Source organism: Haliaeetus leucocephalus, unplaced genomic scaffold (assembly GCF_000737465.1).
Source record: "Haliaeetus leucocephalus isolate CR32 unplaced genomic scaffold, Haliaeetus_leucocephalus-4.0 Scaffold517, whole genome shotgun sequence".
NCBI lineage: Eukaryota > Metazoa > Chordata > Aves > Accipitriformes > Accipitridae > Haliaeetus > Haliaeetus leucocephalus.
The window spans coordinates 593,781-615,783 of record NW_010972953.1 but is presented as its reverse complement, the minus strand read 5'-3'; the positions used below and the strand labels follow the sequence as shown (position 1 = coordinate 615,783).

The 22,003-nt window shown below is 51.2% G+C and overlaps 1 protein-coding gene across 1 annotated transcript in view; it reads right to left on the bottom strand.

Annotated features, from left to right (window-relative positions):
- Window positions 1–22,003, bottom strand: part of EPHA10 (EPH receptor A10) — a 39,486-nt gene that overhangs the window by 12,808 nt on the left and 4,675 nt on the right. The window contains exons 4-5 of the mRNA XM_010576299.1: window positions 7,370–7,525; window positions 6,214–6,555 (exon numbers count right to left, since the gene is read on the bottom strand). Of these exons, the coding sequence (XP_010574601.1) occupies window positions 6,214–6,555; window positions 7,370–7,525 (498 nt within the window). The remainder of the gene's footprint in view (window positions 1–6,213; window positions 6,556–7,369; window positions 7,526–22,003) is intronic.

Here is a 22,003-nt window from a genome sequence, read left to right as displayed (position 1 = left end):
CTGGGAAACACAAAATACAATCTTTGAGCAGGAGGGCTTGTAGGACATACCAAGGCTTCTCCAGCCGCCTCCAGCCACCCTGGCACAGGCTTTGCCCCACACCACTCCGGACAGCCGGGAAGATGGGAGAGCTGCCTGCCCTACCCGCTGCCGAGCACACAGCCTGTGCCCCAGGAGCTGGCTGTTTATTTCTAGTTAGCACATGCTCCACGCTGAATCTTTCTCCCTGGCATGCGTGCTCCCGTTTAGTTCATCTCACTATGCAAGATGCACTTGCCAACTATTCCCATTTTAATCAGGTTTGGCTCCAGACAAGCTGACTTCTCCAGCACGCAGCAGGCAGCTCGCTGTCCCCAGCTATCCACAGGCTCTCTGCCTGACACCTTTGCTGTTCACAGGAGCAGAGAAGGGTCTGCCCGCCTTACCCTGCTGTGCTCATCCCTGCTTTCCCAGGGCCTCCTCCTCCGACCACCTTCTCCTGCCTTCAAGCCGCTGACCTGCGCTCAGTGCCCGTACAGCTCCCGCAGCTGACAGGCAGCAGCACTGTCTGCGCTGGGCTCCCGGCCTGCAGGCAGCATCCCAGCAGCTCTTCCAAAAGCCTCCTGCACCAGTGGAAAGCCAGCTGGACCTGTCGGACTGTCTGCAGCACCTCAGGAGCCAGCCAAGGACATGGCATCCCCTGACTGCCCAGAGCAAGGCAGCAGCGGCTCAGACGCGGTGATCTGCCCATGGCCAGGGCATTCAGCAACAAGAGGAGGGAGGAAGGGACTGCTTAGGTCGTGCTAGGACATCAGTGTCTTTGCTGCAAAGGTACTAGTCAAGAGAGACACTAAATATTTTAGTAGGGCAAATAAACTTTGTACCTGGTGCCTTGATAAAAGCTTCTATTGCAGCCCCTCGCTCTGCTTTGGATTGATTAGAGAGAAAATTAGGATTGATTAGAAAAACTGACCTCACCAGTGGCTGAACACGCCAAGTAAGGTCTTCACAGCTCTCCTGGGGCAGTGCCACAAGCTGTCCTGGTCAGGAGGCAGAAAGTCTCCTCTCCAGCTGAGGAGAGAACAGGGAACAGCAGAAAAGCCTCCCATAACTGTGGCTTTGGGTGGCCCAGCCTGCCCTCAGCAGCCATCAGCCTGGCCACGGCTGGAAGGCACAGTCCTGGCACAAGGAAGAGCGGTCCCTGGATCACCCCGGGAAGCACCAAGGGCCAGAACACACCAAGGCGAAGGGGCTGCAGTGACCAATTCACCCGCTTACACCAGCGGCCCTGCAGCAGGCACAGTGAAAGCTGCATGGGGAAATCGGCTGCTTCTAGCTTGTCCCACTTCTCCATCAAATCAGGACATTTGCTGGACCCTGACTAACCCACAGAGACTCCTGTGGAGAGGAACAAGTCCCTGGAAAGTAAACTTAAGTATCTGTGAAATTTTGTATTTATTACTTAGCTCATTAATCTTTGCTGAAGAAAAAAGTCCTCCTGATGTTTTATTCATGATGACTTGCTCATTGATTCCAAGTCCCTTCGGCTTCTGCTGAAAGAGCGGGAGGACCCGAAGGGCAGCCGGGAGCTCCCGCGCTCGAGCGAGCTGACAGCCCCTGCCCACAGCTCCCTCTGCTGCAATCAGGCTGAGTGTCCTTTCATGTTTTTAAAAGTAGTTCTCTGAGTAAAGACGCTGGCCCCAGAGCTGACCTTTAAGGGGATACCAAACTGTCCATGTGTAAAGAAGGGGAAGCAAGCTCACCCCGGCAGCACGAAGCAAGGCAGAAAGGTTATTAACGCTCCCACCAGGCCAAGCGGGACAGGACCCCTTTTGGACCTCCCGCATTTTTTGCCCAGGCTTTTCGCACAAGGGAGGCCTGAGACTCCTCCAGCACAGCAATCCCACGGCGCACATGGTGCTGCCGTCCTCCTCGCACCAGTCTGTACCACAGCACATGGGAAATGGGCAGCGCCAGCAGCACCCGTGTGCGGCAAAGGTTCCCCTCCTCTGCCAGAGACCTTCAACCCTGCTGGTACCGTCAGGAAGCCCTGTGCCCTGTCGAGGTGCTACTTCAAACACCAATAATGAGTATGACGGAATTTGCACCGGTTTGGCACACTTTTGCTCCAAACCTGGCAAATTGCTCCTTATTCCCACTTCATCAGAGCCAGGTTTAGGCTAGCACAGGCTGTAATATGGCATTTGCTGCTGGGGCGGAGTGGTGAGAATGACTTTCATGGGCAAGAAGTGTTTCAGTAAGATAAGAAAAAAAAAAAAAAGAGAAATATTCTCAACTTCCTTCATCAGTCTCATAAAGACACACTGACCCACGTGCACAAACAGAAATGCACACGGGCACGCTCACAGCTTTCATCGCTGGGACAGCAGGGTAATCCCCACCACGAGCCTGTGGCCTCTGCATGAGCACATGTCACCGCACGTTTTACAAAACAAGTGATACAGGCGGCTGAGGCCAGCCTGACACTTAACTTGAGTTTTGCTCCTGTAAACTAAGTTAAGTGCTCCTTGCTGTTTTATATAATTCCCATCAATAAAATATCACACAGATGCCCTTCTGTATCTCTGAATCTAGCAAATGGACTGAAGAAACCTGAACAAGTGGTCCTGACTGTTAACAAAGTCATCGGGAAAAATCACACTCATTTAGTGATGGGCTGTAGACCAGAACCCATGGTACATGCCAGGAAAGCAGGCACTAGCCTCAAACATGTTTAAAAGGCATTAAAGAAAATCACACAGACTATAAAGCATTTCACACTGTGAAAAAAATGTGTTTCCCATCAATATTTTAAGCTCGCCTAACATTACCTCTATTCTGAAAAAGCAAACATTAAATTATTCACCACTCTGCCTGATTTTATAAACTCCATTCTGTTGCTGGCGGTGGGTTTACCCCTCTTAATTAACCAGTATACCAGCAGAAAAGGCATAAAACTAGGTGTGGCCACAGTGTTTCTCCACTGAATGACCCGCTGCATCCAAAACCCAAAGGGGACCCTTGAAGAGGGACAACAGCAAGCACTTAAAAATGGAGCTGCACCAAGTGCCTGCAGGCCAGGCAGCAGGAATAGCCTCTTTGGTGCCCAGCCCCAGCACCCAGCGCCTCCAGGAACGCTCTCTCTGCACCTTTGCGGGACTGGGGCAGCTGAGCAGACACGCAGCAAACGAGAGCAGACCACAACCCGTCTGTTGTGCTCCCCACGTGGGGTGAGCGGCAATCAGACGGAGAGAAGTCCCCATCGCCCCCGAATACCTCTGCCGCCCTGCACCACGGCACAGCTCGCACTAGGGAGAGCCAGCCGCTCCCCTCCGTCACCAGTTATTAACACTGCAACGCAGAAAACGCACTGGGCACTGTCCGAGGCAATGCCTGCCCCAGCATCCTTCTTTCCAAACCAGAGAAGCAGCCTCATCAGTTACCGTACAGCTCTTCCAGGTCCAGTTCTCACTGCGTGGGGAGCAAAGACCCCGTGAGCGCAGACCCTCGCCCTGGAGCCGGCTCGTCCTGTGGACCCACCGCCCCTCCTGGCTGGGGCTGGGCTGGTGTTGCCGCACCAGCAACAAGCGGGCACAGAGAAGTCTACTTCAGAGGACCTAACTCAGCACAAACCGCTTCTCTGTAGACTCAGAAAGGAGAATGCATTTCGGCACTGGCTGCATTATTAATCTGCAACAGATTTAAAAGCCCTTTAAGATAGGAGCCTATCCCTGCTGGGAATATAAATGACATCGTCCCAGAGTGTACATTTACATAGCTAATGCAGCTCTACTCCTGCAGGTAAACAGCTCCGTTCTCTCCTCAAACACTTTTATTTAGTCCCATGCTGGGGCCAGATTAGAAAAAACACAGTATTAATTTTGCCTCCTGCAGACTAAATAGCATCTTTTCTTTTCCCCTGCAAATACAATGAACAACTGCTAATTCCCTCTTGTGACTGCTGAAGGGGAAGGGCAGTGCGAAAGCTGCACTCAGAGCTATATTTAGAGGAGCAGGGATCTGACAGCTAAATAGGGTCTTGTTTCTTTGTTTAATTTTTCCTCTGAGTTTGCGTATCTGCAGCCAGAGCTTCCCTGCTGCTGCAAATCACTTCCCTGAGACCATTGCATCGCAGCTGCCAAGGAAGTCACTGCTGCTCCAGGCATCCCTCAAGTCTCCCTTTCTCCTTATCTCTGGCCCCATCCGGCACTTCTGTGATGGGCTTTAATGACGAGGGGCTCCAGGGCTCAGGACTCGCTGGAGGTGGCACACTCCGCAAACCGTCCGTGCCAGCCGTGGCTCCGCGTCCTGCCCGCGCCACCGCCTGCCCGCGCAGGGTCCCATCCCACGCAGAGCCCTCCTCGCAGCAGGGAGGCTCTTGCCCCAGAGGGGTGTTACAGGCAAACCAGACTGAGAAGCCACTTCCCCAGGAGATGACCTTCTCCCCCTCTTTGCCAATAGGTGCAGGTTAATCATCACTGTCACTTCTCGCCCACAGTGCCAAATCAAGAGGAACTGGGCCACCTGGGCACCTGCAGACGGAGCAGCTCCAGCCTGGCACTGCCCCAGGAGGGGACACCTTCGGCAGCAAAAAATTTAAGTGTTTCAAGAAACTTCCCGAGCCTCAGCTGCTCAGCTAATTCTGAGCCACCATCTGCATCCGGAGACTTGACAGCTCGACAAGAGACATTGATTTTGAACAGATTACAAGATTAATTATGCCATATTCTTTATGCATATTTCAGTTCCTTCAGGAGTACACAGTGTTGAGTAAGGGGTTGAGATTCTCACTTATCCAGAAGAAAAGCTGTATTAAACAGATGAACGGCTAGGGCATGGGTTGGTATCACAGTCCTGCGGCTTCACTCCCTACAGAGGACAGGGCACTTGCTGCCCTTACCCAGCCTCTTGTCCCCGGCTCAGACCTGAAGCTCCAGGCAAGGACACAGCTCCTGAGCACTGGTCCCTCTGCCCAACACCAGGCAGAAGCCTCTGGAGGAACAGCTTGTTATTAGACCTTGTTGAGCTCACCCCTCCCTAGCTTGTACGCTGGCTCAGGAATAGCCGGAGCTCAGGAGACAGAAGATCTTCCCAGAGCTAAATCCATCCTTGAACAGCAAAGATCCTAATGAGAAATGACACCTCCACTGAAGAGCAGTCTGCGGCACAGCATCCACCCAACGGATTCACAGAAATTATTATATGAGGGAAGAGAAAGCAACGACACACGCAAAAACATTTGATCAAGTGGTGGGAAAATTATTTATAACAAGATCAAAGTTTAATCTCTTCAGATGAAATTGTTGGCCAATTCCTGCCAAGAGGTATGTGAGGATCATCTGTCTCCATTAACTGTGGCTTGGCAAAGGGCTTTCATGCAAATTAATAACGTAACCACAGAGGAACAGACAAGGACACAACAAGCCAGAGCTGATTTTCCTTAGGCACAGCTAACAATTGAGGAGGGATCAAACCCAGCCAGGGGCCCCATCTGCACAGGCAGGCTGGGTGCTCACTTCACCTCACATAAGGGAACAGAAATGCAAAACGTAAAGTGGAAGGGGACACTTACAGTAAGAAATTGTGCCACAGACTGACATAGAAGAGAGCAATTAAATCAGTTTTTTTGTTTCCAAAGGACGGCCAATATTGGAATTATCTATTTTAACGAGGGTTTTTTTGTGAATAGGCTGAAAACGTTGCTTCTTTGAAGGTGCTTTTATTTTGATTTGTAAATTCAAACGGCAGCTAGATCGCAGAGCAGACTTGTCCCTTTGGAGGAGCCCAGGCTGTCACCACGCTCACTGCCACCCACCTGTGAGCCAGTGCAGTGGGAGACAACGGGGCCACAGGCTCCTCCAGTACAGCCAGCTCCTCGCCTGCCCGTGGCACCAACCAAAACCCCCCCGGGAGTGTTGCAGCTCCGTCTCCATCTCCCCCTCCTGCCTGCGCTGCCTGCCGCCGCTGAGCACCACGTCTGTGCCACCTGAGCAAACTGAGAGGAACTGGGGCACCGCGGCAGCGTCAGGCGCGCAGAGCCCGAGGACAGCGCCCGCGCCACCTCCAGACCCGCGTCCTCCCAGCGACGAAGCCACAGAACCGGCTGCCGAGCAGACCACACGCCCCAGAGGTGACGCGCAAGCGTAAGACAGCACGGGCAACTGCTTTCTTGGCGCGGTGGGGGCGAGGCACCGCTCACCTTCAGCCGTCAGGTGCGCTACGCGGCAGCCATACCTGCGAGGCTGATGGAGACGTTCACCTCGGCGTACTGCTGCCCTGACAGCGGGCTGACGCCCGAGACGCCGTTGACAGCCGCCACGCGGATGGTGTAGTTGATGTGAGGCAGCAGGTTCACCAGGGTGACGGTCCGGTCCACGAGCCCCGTCTGCTGCGGCACAAAACCCACGCTGCTGCCGCACTGCTCGCAGCGGCCCCGCGGAGCCGCCGGGCACTGGCTGCACCACAGGCTGTAGGTCAGGTCGCTCCGGCCACCCGCGTCAGCCGGGGCACTCCACTCCAGGACCAGCGACGACTGCCGCAGGCTGTAGACCAGGTTCCGTGGGGCAGAGGGCGGACCTGGAAGCAGAAGAGTGTCTGTGCACAGGCACCGGGACAGCCGGGTGCTGCCTGGGGAGCAGGGAAAACCTACGGGTCCTCTGGGAGCAGCAGCACAGGCACCCGTGGCAGAGCAAGAGAGCACGGTCCCGGGCAGCCGCCGCACGTGGCAGCACAAGGGGATGCGGATGCATCGATGCGTGCGGCACGGTGGGGACACCAGACGGAGGATCCCCGCCGGAGGGACGGGTATGCACGGCAAGCAACAGCTCACACAGCGCATGAGGAGCGCCTGGCCGGACCTGGCACCTCCCTGGGGATCGGCTGGAAGGGCCCCAGGAGCCCCACTGCTGGTCGGACACGGCCCAGCCATGCTTGCCTTCGGGCAAAGCGGGAGGGTTTTTCATCGCTGTGCGGGCAGTTGTACAGCATCCATCACTGGAGTAGCTGGGGTCCAATCCAATTAACTGGAGGCCATTTAATTAAAATCTGTGATCTATATTGACTAAATGACCGTGCCCTAGTTTTGCCAGGGAGTCTGCAAGCCCGACCAACGCGTCTGTCTCAGCAGATTGCAGCCTCAGCCTGCAAGCTTTGTGGCGTAGGGACAGGACAGCCCCTCCATCCCCTCCCGACTGGGGCAGTACCCCAGTGCGGACAGGGCTGCCCAGGGACAGCAGCTCCCATGGGCCAGCACAGGCTGGCACGTGCTGGCAGGGGGACAGGCTCGGACAGCCTCCCGGGCATCCGCTCGGCTCTGCACCACGGGACAGACACAGTGTCTGGATCCCCGTTTCCTCGCTTTACAAAGAGCTGCCGTTTCAGTGAGACGTACGTGTGCAGGAGGCAGATGGTGGGTCTGATGGAGACCTGGAGTAGTTCTTCTGGCATGAACAGAACGTGGAGGCTTCCTCATGCGTGAAGCTGTGCTCAGGGCAAGGGGAGCAGAGAGGGAGACGGAGGGAAAGCTTGTAAAATCCAGGAAGGCAAGCTGAAAAGACAGAGAGAGGCAGTTATGGGAGGAACACCACAAGGTGAATGGGAGACACGTTTGATGACTGCATTTCCCCGTTTCTTGGGACATCCTTTGCCTGCCACTGGCCAGCAGATATCAGCCTCCAGGCTACTTTCCCTGAGCACCTGCATGATCCTGGCACCAAGAGAGATGTGCCTTTGGTTTGACCCAGAAGAGACATTTAGATGCTGTAGCTCTGCACTGACCTCCAGGCTGGGGGACTCTTTCAAGGGGCTGGGGAGGGGCTGGAGGAATGGTCAGACATCCAGACGGCTGAGGCAACATGCAAAGGGAGCTGGAGGTTCTGAAGGGACATGGGGGACAAGGTGGCTACGGAAAGATGCAGGATATGGAAAACACATGGCTTAGGGTTTAGAGTCAGGTGAGCAGAGCAGAAATGACACGGGAGCCACAGCAAGACTCAGCAACAACCCCAAAACGAGAGGAATATTGAAAACAGAGAAGTCGGAGACCTCATCAGTCACCAGAGCTTCATATACAAACCCAAGTCACAAGGCCATGTCACTAGCAGCTACAGCTTTATCATTGTGGATTATACAGCAGTCACTGTGGACAGCGAGGTATGTGCTGAAGTTAAACAGTAGTATAAATTTTCTTTTATAAGTCATACACAGGCTTCCCTTAATACTTCGAGAAGCACCTTTGATACACAAACAAGTAATTCACACACCGGTCAAGGATTTGCTTGATCTTTACTACCAGCAGCATGCAGCCTATAAGCAATACTCCTAGCAGGACACCCAGAAGCTATGAAAGACTTATCGCTTCATGAAAACAACAACAAAGGCTGCAAAACTCCATAAAGCAGTTCGCAACAGTCTCAGTTTGACCTTAAAACATCTGAAAAGGAAGCAGCCTGCATACAAACGTGTGCCTGGCATTGCTGGGTGTCCCCAGCAGTAAGGGATGGGGCAAGTGTGCTCAGCGCACGCTCCTGCCGGCCGGCGCAGGGGTCCCCTCCGGCTGGCAGACCCTCCACACTGAGAGGTGACCCCCAGCAAGGCCAGCCCGAGGGGCAGGAGTTTGTCTCAGCTGGATTTCAAGCCAAACAGAAGCACTCACATTTTGCTTGGCTGCTTCATCTTCTTGATGTGGTGCTGCTGTCTGCTATCCCTTCATCAGCTGCCTGAATATTTAAACTTAATCACTTGTAAAGTTCCTAGATGAACAGCTCCAGTAACGCAGTCCCCTCTCTTATCATTTTTAAGTAGTTGGCTGCTGAGACTGTTCCTTTTAAAGCAGATTATTCCAGTGCACTCTGGTTCATTAATTTTTAGCATGATATAAAGCTGGCAGCTACAGCTGTGATCTGAGGACAAAGCACTAGACATAGCACAGGGCAGGGAGAATCCTTCCCTGGGACGCTGAAAATGGGTGAACATTTAAGAGGAGGATATTTCACCTACCACAAGGCCTTTAGAAATTCAGTGCCCTACAGTCACACATGGGGAGGGACCACAGCAGCGTGGCTGAGGTTTGTACTCCCAGCGGTCCCTTCATCCCCTGGCCACCGGCACACAACAGACAGCAGCTTGGCAGAGCTGAGAGCAGCATCACACATGAGATTTTTGCTTTTCTTACATAACAGATACAGCCTTTCAAGAGCTGCCTAAAAGCCTTGCTCTTTGCCAGACAAGATCTTGTGCTGTCTTGCCACCCAACACAAGCAAAGCCTGCAGAAAGCAACAGATGTGGCCTCCTCAAGCCCATTCCAGTCATGCCCAAGTAATGAAGAGAGACTTCCTTGTAACTGGAATGGAAATTGCAACTTTCCAACTGATGTGGACTCAACGTTACATTTCTATAGCAAAACTCAAGAGTTAAATTGTTAAAATGGAGAATTAAAAAAACCCAAAACTTTTTAAAACTGAGGGAACCAAACCCAGCAGGTTATTTCTGGGCTCCTCTTGGCTGTGATTCCTGGCTGAAATGGACAAGACAAAGCATTTCAGGGCATGCTGTGGTCACCCAGACACAAAGGGCAGCCTCATCGGTGGGCTCTGGCCAGCTGAGCGGATGACCGAGCTGGACATCGGGACCCTGCAGCAGTCACCGGAGACATGCAGGCGTTTCTTCTCTGCCTGACCTGCCTGCGATGTTGGCACTGGGTGAGACGATCCTGTGCCAGGAGCCCTCGTTGCTCTCACTGGCTGCAAGGGAGGCCCAGACACCTTCACCAGCTGTCACTGCCTGCTGGACAGCTGGAGCATCCTCTCCCAAGAGACGCTGGAGGAGGGATTTCTAGGAAAATATGCCTTTCTAGGAAGAAGAATTGACATTTGCTCCTTGATCTTGCAAGCTCTCAGCAACAGCTGCTGCCAGTATGGGACTGGAGAGCCTGCGGTTCTGTACTCACCTCCCCTATCTCACAGTCTGCACGCCTCCAATACCGGATAAAACTAACCTTTAAAAGCACGGGCTTGACAAACACAACAGAGAAGTAAGATTAAGACAGTGAGCCACAATACATAGTAAATGTCACTCCCTACCTAGGGTGCTAGATAAAACAGGAAAAACTAGCAAATGTTTAAATTACTCCCAAAACTTCCAGCTTCCTCTTTACATTTGAGAAACCAAACCAAAACTAATGTTACATTCACACAATGGAGACATAGTTTGCCTTTTGCTTTAGTTAGGCAGTACTGACCACAGTACAGGGCAGAAATATCACCAGTGGCCCACTAGTGATCCCAACACCCCACACACGGAGGGCACAGTCACTTCCAGAGAGCGGAAGCCTGAGAGCACATCCTACCCCAACGGGGGCAGCAGCCAGATTTCAACAGAGAAACCCAGCACAAGCACCGAGCACTTGGGGGACTCTGCTGAAAGAGCCACTGAGAGCGAGCTGAACACAGGCTGTGCCCATCCCGAAGAGGCAGAGGATTGGCAGACCCCCAGACGCCGCAGTCCCTGCACGCTGGGGACAAGGTTTGAGCTTCCCCAAACCCTCGAGCATCTCCTCCCGGCTCTGCAGAGCGGTGACCCGAGCGCAGTCCCAGAGCCGGGGCTCACGCTGCCACAGAACCGGCCCTTCTCCCAGCGGCTGGAGGACGCGGGGAGACGTGTGCCCTGAGAGCAGAGCCGGGACGGGACGGGGGCTCGTGGGCTTTGGTGCTGCACATCAGTTGCAGCCTCCATCTGCTGCGGCACCAGCTCAAACTCATCCCTCCCCGCGGGGAGAAGCCTATCTCGTTACACCATCAAAGCCTGAACGCTGGTGCGAGATCCCTGCTCGCACCCTCTGTCAGGCAGAACAGAAAAATCAATCTTGTTCACAAACTTGATGGGACCTGAGCACTAAACCCAGAGCATGCTGCCGCCATTCCTCGCATTTAACGGCGAGTCTCACAGTCACATAAGTTTGACATCTCCTTGTAGGAAACTGAATGTTTTCCATTAGAAGCATTATTCAGGCTGATCCTCCCAGGTTTTTAATAGCTAGAAGTAAGTTTACAGAAGTGCCTGTCAGAAGGTATGTCAGTTAATAACTGTACGGAATGCCTCAATTTGCATTTCTCAGAAACACAGGCACCATGACCCTGCATGAGTGTGTCCCACAGGGAGCTTGGGCGCAGCTCAGCTGATGGGCTTACTTTTTAATTTTGTTTCTTGGTTGTCTGAATCTTACACTTCAGAAGAACAAAAGCACCCCAGCACATGTGATGCATCATGTGTGCCTCTCCGTTTCTTTTCTCAGATAAACTCCCACCCTCTTCCACCTCATCCTACAAGTGTTTTTCTTGGTCCCCAGCTGGTTTAGGTGTCCCTGTTATTTCACAGTGCTCATTTTTGCAGTGGGTATGTGACAGCTCTCAAGAGATCAGGCCATTAATTTATAGGATGAAATTCTCTTTTTTGTATCCTATTTTCTATCCTATTCCTTGTCCTCTGGTACTACCACAACTTAATTATTAAACAATAAAATTCAATAATGCATTCTCCTAGAGCCAAAGAGAAGCAGCTGGATGGGTCAGACAGATTAATTGCCTCTCTCCAGCTCCATCATTGCTGCCCACACAAGCTACTCCCTGTTCACGAGGCGTGCCTTATTCATTTCACTGACAGAGAGAGCACATGTTCCCTCCTTGATATAACACTGTACACACACACGATCAAACTAGTAGCAGAACAAGCAACATTGATTTGTGCTGCAGCTTGGCAGATTACCCGGCATGATGCACCCATGGGAAGGGTTTTTCTTACCGACTCATCTGCCACAACTCCTCGGACAAGAGCGGATGGCTCTATCGAGAGAAGGCAACGTCCTCTCTCACACCCAGTCTGTGCCATAGGGAGAGCAGGGGCAATTGAGGATGCAGAATTGAAAAATGCATGGTTTCCTACTCAACTGGCATGGGACAGCTTTAATTTTCCCTCCCAAGCAGTTCAGACATCTCCATCTCACAGGACCATGAAGCCTGCCAACCAGATTTTTCTGCCAGCGGCTCCTAGGCATAACCTTCCTCTCCAGCCAGGGACTCGGAGTCACAGCTCCTAGGATGCCAAAGCTTTTCCTTCACCAGCAAGAATCTCAACATTTTCTAAGCCAGTTAGCTGCATCTTCAAGTTTTGGCTTAAAAAATGGCAGAAGAGATCCTGATTAATCTGCAAAAGGGCATCGGAGTTTGAGCAGCTTTATCTTGTTAATCGATGAACAGTGATTAAAAGTGACTCACTAAGTGCATCAAGTAGGACAACCCGACTGCAGAACACAGGCTGCGTAAGCTCCAGGGTTGATCGTAGTCGCTGTTAAAGTGAAGCATGGCCAAGATTTTGCATGCAGCAGTAAAATGAAGTTATTAATCACCCTGGCAGTATTTACTAGCTGGTCAGCAGCCTTTTACGTTGTGCACTTATGATAGTCAACTGTTGCAGTGATGGGTATCTCAAACAATTAAGTTAGCCTCTGTTTTCTTTTTGAAGTATGGAAACATTAACCACACTGACAAGCAGGAAACTGGGACAGAAAAACTGTACGATTTGCACAAAGTCATACAAGACAAATAGGACCAAGAACAGGACTCGGGTCTCTGGAGGTCCAGCCAGTGCACTGACTGCACAACTAAAGACAGAAGCTTAAGGATTCACAGCTTTCCTCTGCAAATGCTCTGCATGTTGGTTTACACAGAGAAAGAAAAAAATGGCTTTTAACCAAATGAGAGCAAAGACTGAATCCTATTCCAGCAGCCTCTTGGACAGGCACTGCTCCTGCTAGCGTTCTCCCATGGAGCAGATAAGCTCAATCCAAAACTACTGTCCAGAGAGCACTCCCCCTCCCCACAGACCCACGGCTTCCACATGCAATCTTATTGAGAGCAGAGCCGAGCAGCACGTCTCTGACTGTAATTGCATTGGCAGCAACTTGCCTCCTAGGGAAAAGACAATCTTCTTTAAAAGAGCAGACAGCCTGGGTGAGTGAGCCAAGGTGCAATCCTGTAACTCGGCAAGTTTAAAGAAAATTCACCCTCTGCCACCCGCCCTGGGGACTGCACGGCTGGGGACCACGTCGCTGTGGCTGTGCCCCTGGGGGAGATGCTGCAGATGTCAGCAGCAGCGGGAGGAAGGGAAGGATCCCTCCGGCGCCTGCTCAGCAGAGGAGCCTGCGATGGACACGCTGCGGAAGCAAATTCTACTTCCACAGAGGAATCCAGAGCAGAGGCTCTCCAGCTCCGTCCTGGCTACGTGACTCTCAGCCCTTCAGCTGAGTCCAATGTGACTTTCCTGCACCTATACCTGGTGTTGATCCCGCTGCCAGCTGAGGCATTGAAGCCGTCTGTCCTTCCCCAAGCTTGTGCAAGCACCCGACTGCTCTGCACAGCGTAGCTGCATCAGCTGCAAAATGTTTTGTAAATTGCGCAGTGGGTTTCAATAGACAAATGCGAGCATCAGTACAGGAGCATTCACCAACACTACCCCAGACGCATCGCAGGGTGCAGTAAAACCAAAAATCCATTTCCTGCGGCTTACAAGTCTCTTCTAACTAAAGAGTGTTCATCATTTTGCAGAGAGGAAGGGGCCGAGACCTAAGTAAATACTGAAGCTGAGCATAAAATATTAAGAGAATGAGCACAAATGGAAGATTAAATACTAGGCTGAAATTGCTTCATATCATGGATTTAGGATAAAGCTACTTAACCCAGACAACTTCATGTTAATACTAATACAAAAATCAGGCAAAACCCATCAAACGTACTTCCTGCCTGTCTCCATAGCTGGAAAAAAACCCATGTGGTTGCACATGTTCTCTTCTCCGCTTCCCCAGTCACACCGTGCTATGCCACAGACAGAGGAGGACTCACCTGAAGATCCCACCCGGGGTGCAGCTCAGGAGGACCCTTTTAAAGACCATTTCAGGATGCCGCTCTGGGTCTGTGCTTCTCAGCCCACCCGCATAAAACCAGTGACAGACACCAGCACGGCCTCCTCTCTCGCCTTTGGCCATGACCCCCCTTCCCCTCCTGGACCTGGATGTGGATACGGACCACCACAGCTCTCGCACCCAGGCCCCAGACCCGCACCACGCAACGGAGATGCCACTTCCTAATGAAAGTGTTATTAACGATTCTGTTAAGAGCGACCATGCTGAGGCACAATACCCAGCCCGGGGCAGTCAAAGGGTCCGGCAACAACCCCGCTGCCAGGCAAAGGGGACGGGAAGGGGCACGCAGCGCAGCTGCAACTCTGCGCAAGCATGGCCGTGCTAGCGTCAGCGCCTGGCGAAGACCACGGCCTTGGGTCCGGTCCTCTGGCCACGAGCAGGATAAACCCCTTGCCGGCTGTGGAAGGCGTTTGCTGTCTCAGCAATGAGCTCCAGCAATGCACGTCACAGGCACGCTTACCCCTCCTTGCTGTCTGGTATCATTTTCTTCATATCAGAGTTTGTTGGTTTGTTTACACCCTCCTCAGCGTTTAGTCTTAATACTTTTGATGGGTTCTGCCTTTTTTTTTTCCTCCCCAAACTGTTGCAGGTCAGCTTGTTGACCCACAAACCTTGCAGATATCTTCGAAGAAAGAAAAAAAATCCACGAAGGACACTGCCTGCGTTAGCACTATTGAACTTCTTCATGTTGCTGAACTCCTGCAGATAGTGGAAGAGCCGTGTGTGTGCCAGCATGAATCAATAACGCCTGCAGTTTCACTCAAAATGCCTATACAGTCATTTATAATTAACACTACAACTTGGTTGTCTTCCAAAATCAATTCCTTTCCATTTTTTGTCATGAAATTGTATTTGACAAAGTTCATCTGCTTTTAACGTGTGTTAATTTTCTCTGCTGAAGTAGGCATTCATAAAAATGCTATTTAGGAAAGAGAGCAGCTAGGGGAAACAAGCAGCCGGCACTGAGGGGGTGCCGCAGCGAGAACCATTACAGCACCCAGGGGTCGAGACACCCCAGCAGACCGACGGTCCCTCCCAGCGAAGGACAGACTCGGAGCACTGGCCCCCCCGAGCAATTAGACTTGCACCCAACCCTCACTTAGCCATGGTCAAACTTGCAATTGCAACCATCAAAACAGGATGGGGGAAAAAAAAAAAAATACAAGACAAAACTCTACATCATACTTACTGGGGTCTTGGATTCGTTGGTGTCCAGACTGGAAACCACCCCTCCCCGGTCAGGGCGGCTCCTCCGAGACCTTCCCGCGGGCAGGTCTGCCCAAGGCAGGCAGGACCCGGAGCAGGCAGGCGGGATCCCCCTCCCCATCCCCTCCTCACTCACACCTCCCCGGGCTGCCGCTGGAGTCTCCCTCCAGGCCCCAGGGTCGCTCTTCCCGGGGTCCTCCCTTCCGACACAGCAGTCCAGTTTTACTTGAGAAATGTTAATTGCACACCAGTCCCCCACAGAGCCCCCCACCTCCAGTGGGGCAGGGCAGGTCTGTGCCCGGTGCACGCAGGGCTTACCCCAGGAGCACAGAGAACAGAGGTGTCTGCTCCTGGGATTGACGTACCTTGAGGCACACTAAAGGTCCGTGCCAGCCCCTTCGAGCACCGAGGGGAAGAAGTCCTCCGCTCCCCACGACGCGGGCCGCCAGTAAATGGCGCACACCACGCACCGCATCACATAAAACATGAAGTCGTTCTCAACGCGTGTCTCACAGGAGGTATTGCTACCGCGGACCCCTCGCCGGACCAGGCTGGCACATCCAGCCTCCATCCACCTTAATTTCATTATCAGGCCAAGCAAGTCACTGTTCATTATGTTTCAAACACTTTGTCAACACTTGAGAGGTGCTTCAGACCAGCACAGCAGGAGGGACGGGGCAGCAGTCCCCAAGGAGGAACAGAAAGATCAGCATCGGAGCAGGCAGCCGGGAAGGATGGCTGCCAGCGAGCGCCCGCAGACAAGGACAGGTTGCCCAAAACCAGACAGGGCACCTTGTGCAAAACACACTGACAGAATAGAGTTTCGGTGGTGTATCGAGCTGGTCAAAGAGCCTTGTCAACAAATGTCCTCGGGTAATACAGAGGCTCCTGTCTTCCCCTTACATGCTGGGTTTGCAATCTTGCCTTGCCTTATTGCAAAAACTGTAATCAATACTTTGCAGGCAGAGAGCAACGCCGCTACAGAGCCCCACTGTGAGGAAGGGGAAGAAATCATGTCCAATCTCCATACCTGTGCAAGGACAAAGTCAGTGCGAGAGAGCGATCAATATGAGCACTGGATCGGGTCTCCAGCTCCTCTTGGAGGTACTCTGCCTGCCAGGACGAATATTTCAGGCTGTACCACCCAAGAAAAGTCCAAAGGCAGCTCGTCTTCCGCAAACTTTTTTTTGTTTTTTAATAACTGGTTTTCAGTAATACTTTTCAGCAGCCTACAGTCCAACACATTCCCAGCATGTCTGAAACCTTTAGGACAATGCTACTCTACAAATTATTTAAGAAGGGCAAAAATTAAAGAGCACTGAAATGAAAACCTATGTCCAAAGGCTGTAGATCTTTGTGCATCTCCAACAATGAGCTCTTAATAGCTGAAATTAAATTTAGTGATTTAGTCCAGAAGAAAATTAAATACCCAAGAATATTTAGTAAGACAGTCTTGAAATAGCTAAAAGAATGCATTTGCTCAAATTCAGTGCTACAGCAGTACCGAACAGAACCTCATTGCTATTTATGCAGGAATGTTACTCAAGGACACACTAAAGTAGGCACATCCACTGAGCCAACTGCAATTTACTGTTGTCTCTTTCAGTTCCCTAATGTATCTACCAAATGATTCCCTGCAAAGGACTGACTGACCTGCACCTCCAACGCACCCTACTCCTGCCAAGTGCTTTATCTCACACAACCTCCCTTAGCCATGGGCAAGATATGTTTCCCCCTGTATTTCAACAGAATAACCAGCATGTCCATCTACCAGCCAGGTATCTATAAGCTTAAGCCTGACAAGAATTCTGCAAACGAATTGCGATGCTTGTAATTTTCTGAGTAGTTTGCTTTAAATTGAGTGTCATAGAGTAATTTGTGTCTGGCTCTGCCACAATTTCCATAGCCATAATTATTTCAGACACACCGTAAAACAGCAATATAATATGCAATCCCGAATAATAAATATCTCCAAGCTCGATCATTACTCCAAAAAGAGACTGAAGAGAAAGCATATTTTACATGGGCGTTTCATATGCATCACTGATGGAAAGCAGTATCTACCATAAGGCATTACAGCTACCGCAGAGGCTACCACTACTGGGCAGATGGAGGTAGATACTCCAAATTCATTTAGTACAAAGTTCTCCATGCCTTCAAACTGTCACTTTGCCCAGGTCACGAAGGTGCTCCAGCCACAAGACCCAAGAGGAGAAAGCCAAACCATAATTCAGAAAGGAAACTGAAGTATAAATATCCTCAGTGATTATTCCTTCAGCAACAGGCACAGATTTACTCCCACAGCCCCCACTTGATATGTAGCCCCTGTTTCCCATCCCACTACCACCCAGGGCAGCCACGGTGTGCCTGGCTCCAGCCCTGACAAGGGCTGCTAAACCTGCACATCAGCACTAGCCCTGCGAGTGCAGTAGCTGTCTGCAGGATGCCGGTGGCTGCATCAGTGATGAAAGTAAAACCTGGTGCTTTGTGCAACTTACAGAATCCCAGGAGAAAAAATAAACTTATTATGCATAATACTCAAGCATCAGTCAGAAGATAAAATAAACTCCAGAAGCACATACAGGTTTGTAAGCTGATGTATAAAAGATGAAACAAATCAAAAGCCCCAAGCGCTGTACATTTGGATCCTTCTTTTTTGTATTTAAATGGACAAGCAGACCTTAGGCTTCAGGAGGTGTCTTTGCACTAAATGACAAAACAGTGTAATTTATTATTCTAAATTTCTCTAACTTTCAACTGAACTATTTATTTTGCCTCTAAGGACACTGTAGTGACATGATGCCTTGATGGGACACATGCGACGCACAGGAAAGCATCTTGCCAATACCACTTCCCACTCCTGCCCCAAATTTTCGCTCAGCAAGAGCAAGCCCTGGCCATGCAGAGCACAAGTGTGCTCGATTTCCAAAAACATCTTCCAGAAGGAGGTAGCCTGCTCAGGAAGTCTCCAGGCGCTTTCCTTCATCCGTCTCTGCTACCAGGTAAATGAAGGGGCCAATTCCCAGAACAACAGGAGGGATCACGGGTTGGTCTAAAGCCTTGCACTTCCACCCCAGAGGCTCTCCCCAGACCACAGGGAGCACAGTCTTTGCCTGCACCCAGAGACCGCTCTTACACGTCCCACCGAGCCGCCAGCCGCAGCAGGAGTACCACTGCCCACCGGCCCCTCGCAGCAGAGAGCTGCTGATGCGCAAGGCAGCCATGCAGCCCTTGAGAGCTACAAGGACACGAGGCTCGCTCACCATTTGCTGTCATTAGGAGAAAGATGGTGTCAGGAGCTCTCAGGGCTAGGCCACTGCTTTGGGACCTCTTTTTTCTTTTTCTTTTTTTAAAGTTGATGTCTGCAATTCACTGGCAGAAGGAAAGGCACCATCACCCCCGGGAGGCACCAGCCCAGCCTGGCAGCGCGGTGCAGGCAGAAGGGTGCTGCCATGCACTGCTGCTCCCCAGGCAGGAGCTGCCCACTGCCCACGGAACCCCCAGCCCATGCACCGCCGGCTCCCGAAGCAGAAACTCAGCCCAGGGGGCACGGGCACACGCTCCTCTGCCAAAACAGCCTGTGGCTCCTGCCCTTGGCGCAGCCCCCTTTCTACCCGCATCTCTGCCTGCCTCCCCACCGCGGACACTGGAACCGAGTGACTGCATTTCCCTCTCCTGAGGAACGCTGCTGTCTGATACCAGTAGCCAGGCAAAGGCACTTGTCGTAGCAGTCTCAATGGACGAGCGTAAAATGAACAGGTCCGACACCAGAGCGATCCCTCTTCCCACATTCAGCTTGTGATGCTCAGCAGCAAAAAGGCAAGCACTAAAAAGGGGAGGTACAACAGGACACAAACTGAAAGACTGTTTTTTAAAAAAGCAAGCGCTTTCTCTATTGTAGCACTTCCCCTTGGAAAATAAAAATCAAGGACTGTATCCAAAATCTTTTTTTTTTTACAGAAAAACTTCCCATTAAATTTTCTCAAAATGTTGACCAACTTTATGTCCAAGTAATGGCTGGAAGCAATGAAGAAACTACTCTATTTCACAGTATTTACAGCTGTGATTTTGTCCACAAACCTACTACTCACAACAGGCAGGATGATCTTCTCAAAGGCTTTGCTTAGCCGTTTGTTCCCTTACTATTCAAGAAGCCAAGCACAGGAAAGATAATATTGACTTTCCTGAGATATCTGTAGCAAGGCACAATCTGCTATGAGAGAAGTGTTCTCACTGCTCACTGGAGCTAGGACAAGAAGCTATAAGCTTAAGTGACTGCAAGGGCGATTTGCGTTAAACACGAGGAGAGCAAGGTGGTAGGACAGGCTGCCCGGGCAGGCGGCAAAGGCATCTCTGGAAGGCTTTGAGAGGAGGATAAACGCCCGCCAGAGCCGATCCCCGGGAGAACTGCAGGACCCAAGAGCCCCAGCCACGGCAGGCAGAAGAGAAGGGAGCAGCCCAGCCGGCTGCCTTTGCACAGGCACAGTTCTGTAAGGAATTACTGGAGGGGGCTGAAAACAGATTAGGAAAACAGTGACAACGAAGGGCCACAACAGAATCCAGACTGTGCTGTCACAAATCTTGTCTCCTCATTAAGAGCAACTATTATAAGCTGCCATAAAGCATAATTATACTACACAGTGTTAGATTCATCAGGCAATTACAGCCATTAATAACGCAACCCAGCCTGATGAGCAGAGCGGACTTGCAGTCCAGTGTCCTTCATTTTTCAGCAGACCACTGATGAATCCCACACTAGATCAGAGAAGCCATTTCTTGCTTACTGCACAGTGTCAAGCACGCATTACATTTTGTATCACTAGCAGTTACCATTAGCAAAGACTGCTTTCTTTTAATTAGCATTGACTTGTGCCTTTCATCTCATCCCTACGTTTCAAGACCAGCAGGCGTGCCAGCTTGCCTTGTAAAGCCCCCGAAGTCCTTCACATAGACATTACCAGGGATGAACCCAGTACAGACTGAAGACAGTCCACTTCAGCCAGAGGAAAACACCCCAGACACAGACGCACGGTCTTGCACCAACAGCCTCGGACGCTGGAGCCTTCTCCAGAGCGTGCCTGCACCCTCCCGGGAAAGGCTCCGTGGGAAGACTTGCCTCCAGCCCTCAGAAAGTCCCATTTCCACGGAAGCAAACAGACACAGTAGCTGACAGGTTATCTGTGCAAGAGCAACGTACAGGAATACCCAACACAGTGGGACAAAGCACGCAAATCTGCCCAGCCGAGCCTGGTAACTCGCACTGGTTTACCACAAACGTATAGGAAGGGGGTGGGAAAAAGGGAAAAGCCCACAACAGCAACACCTTTCACCTCTCTATCCTTGAAGTTTCTTTTCAGGAGAGCCCAGAAGACCAACATGCTTTATAAGCAAAGGTGCAAAAGAATGAGTCTAAGGGCTATTATTTTCTCTAGCTTTCTCCCTAAGTGAGATACGGTAAATCTTCCTTGTGTCCTGTCCATGGCATGTTGAATACAACATGCGGCTCAAAAATCCATTCAGTAATGCAGGAAAGGGGGGAAACTTCTTTTAGTCCCCTTTTCAAACTGTCACTGTGGACATCGGTGGCTGCTCCTCATGCCCACAGGCTGCCACAAACAGCAAGTCACTGATGTGACTTCTTGCGCAAGGTTTTCCTTCCCTGGAAAGCAGCAACACTCGCTGCTTACTGCAAGGGAAGAAAAATGCACGCCCATGTTCAGCTGGACCATGAAACAGAATCAGCACTGGCCAGGGACCGGCCCAATCGCCCTCCTTCGCCGCCCAGTCCCTGCGGCCGCAAGCACCGCAGGAGGCAAACCTGGTCCAGCTGCCAATGCCAAATTCACTTTAAAATGTCATTTAAAAATCCTGACAAAGCACTAGAAACTATTTCATCCCCAAAATTGGTTTCAGTAGCGTCATTCCTGCATAGGGAATGACTGCAAGGGATACAGCCCGCTAATTAGGCCATCATCCGCTGGAACGAGCAGGGTGCCAGGCTGCCCTGTGCAGGCAATACCAGCAAAGGAGAGCGGAGCACAGGGCACTTCCCCAGTGCAACGGCAGCGCAGAGCCGGCTCCCGCCACTGCTGTCAGAAGCAGAGGGAAACAAATTGAGAAGGAAACTTTGCTACAGCACAAATTTACGTTTCTGTCAAAGGAGAGTGGCTGACAGCTATTTTTGGAAACCAGTCTCCATCATATTAATTCAACGTCTGGTTGAAGTTGTCTCATTTGCAGCAAATCTGGCTAGTAAATATTAACCTTGGGCTTTGTTGAAATTCTCCTTGCAGATATTACAAGGGATTGGATGGAAAAGATGAAGCAGAAAGAGACAACTTTACAGCAAATGTCAGGCAGATCCTCCACATCACGGTTTCATTTACACAAGAGCTATTGCAATGCACCACAAAGTAAATGGCATGAAGGGGCCACAGCCCATGCCTGGTAAAATTAAGGGTAAAGAGACATCAGTGCCGAGAAGCCTACCGAAAACAAAATAGGGATGTACAGGTGATCATCCCCAGTGCAACAGGACTTCCCACTTGCCTGCCGTCCATCTGCTGGAAATAGGTTTTAAGATCAGAGTAAGCACAGACCAGCATCTGGCTAGAGATATATATTAGACAAGAAAAGCAGTCTAAATGTATTTACAGTGACAGAACCTCTCCTCTTATTTGAGAGTAGATGTTAAACAGATGCTAAAGCTGCTCAGTTCCACCCTAGAGATGGCTGCATTTCAACGATCGCTGAAATGATTCATCAGAAACGTGCAAGCCCATGGAAGACTGTCAGGTACACTGGGGCTTCTTCAGAGAGGTGGTGCAATATGGAAAGATTGCCCG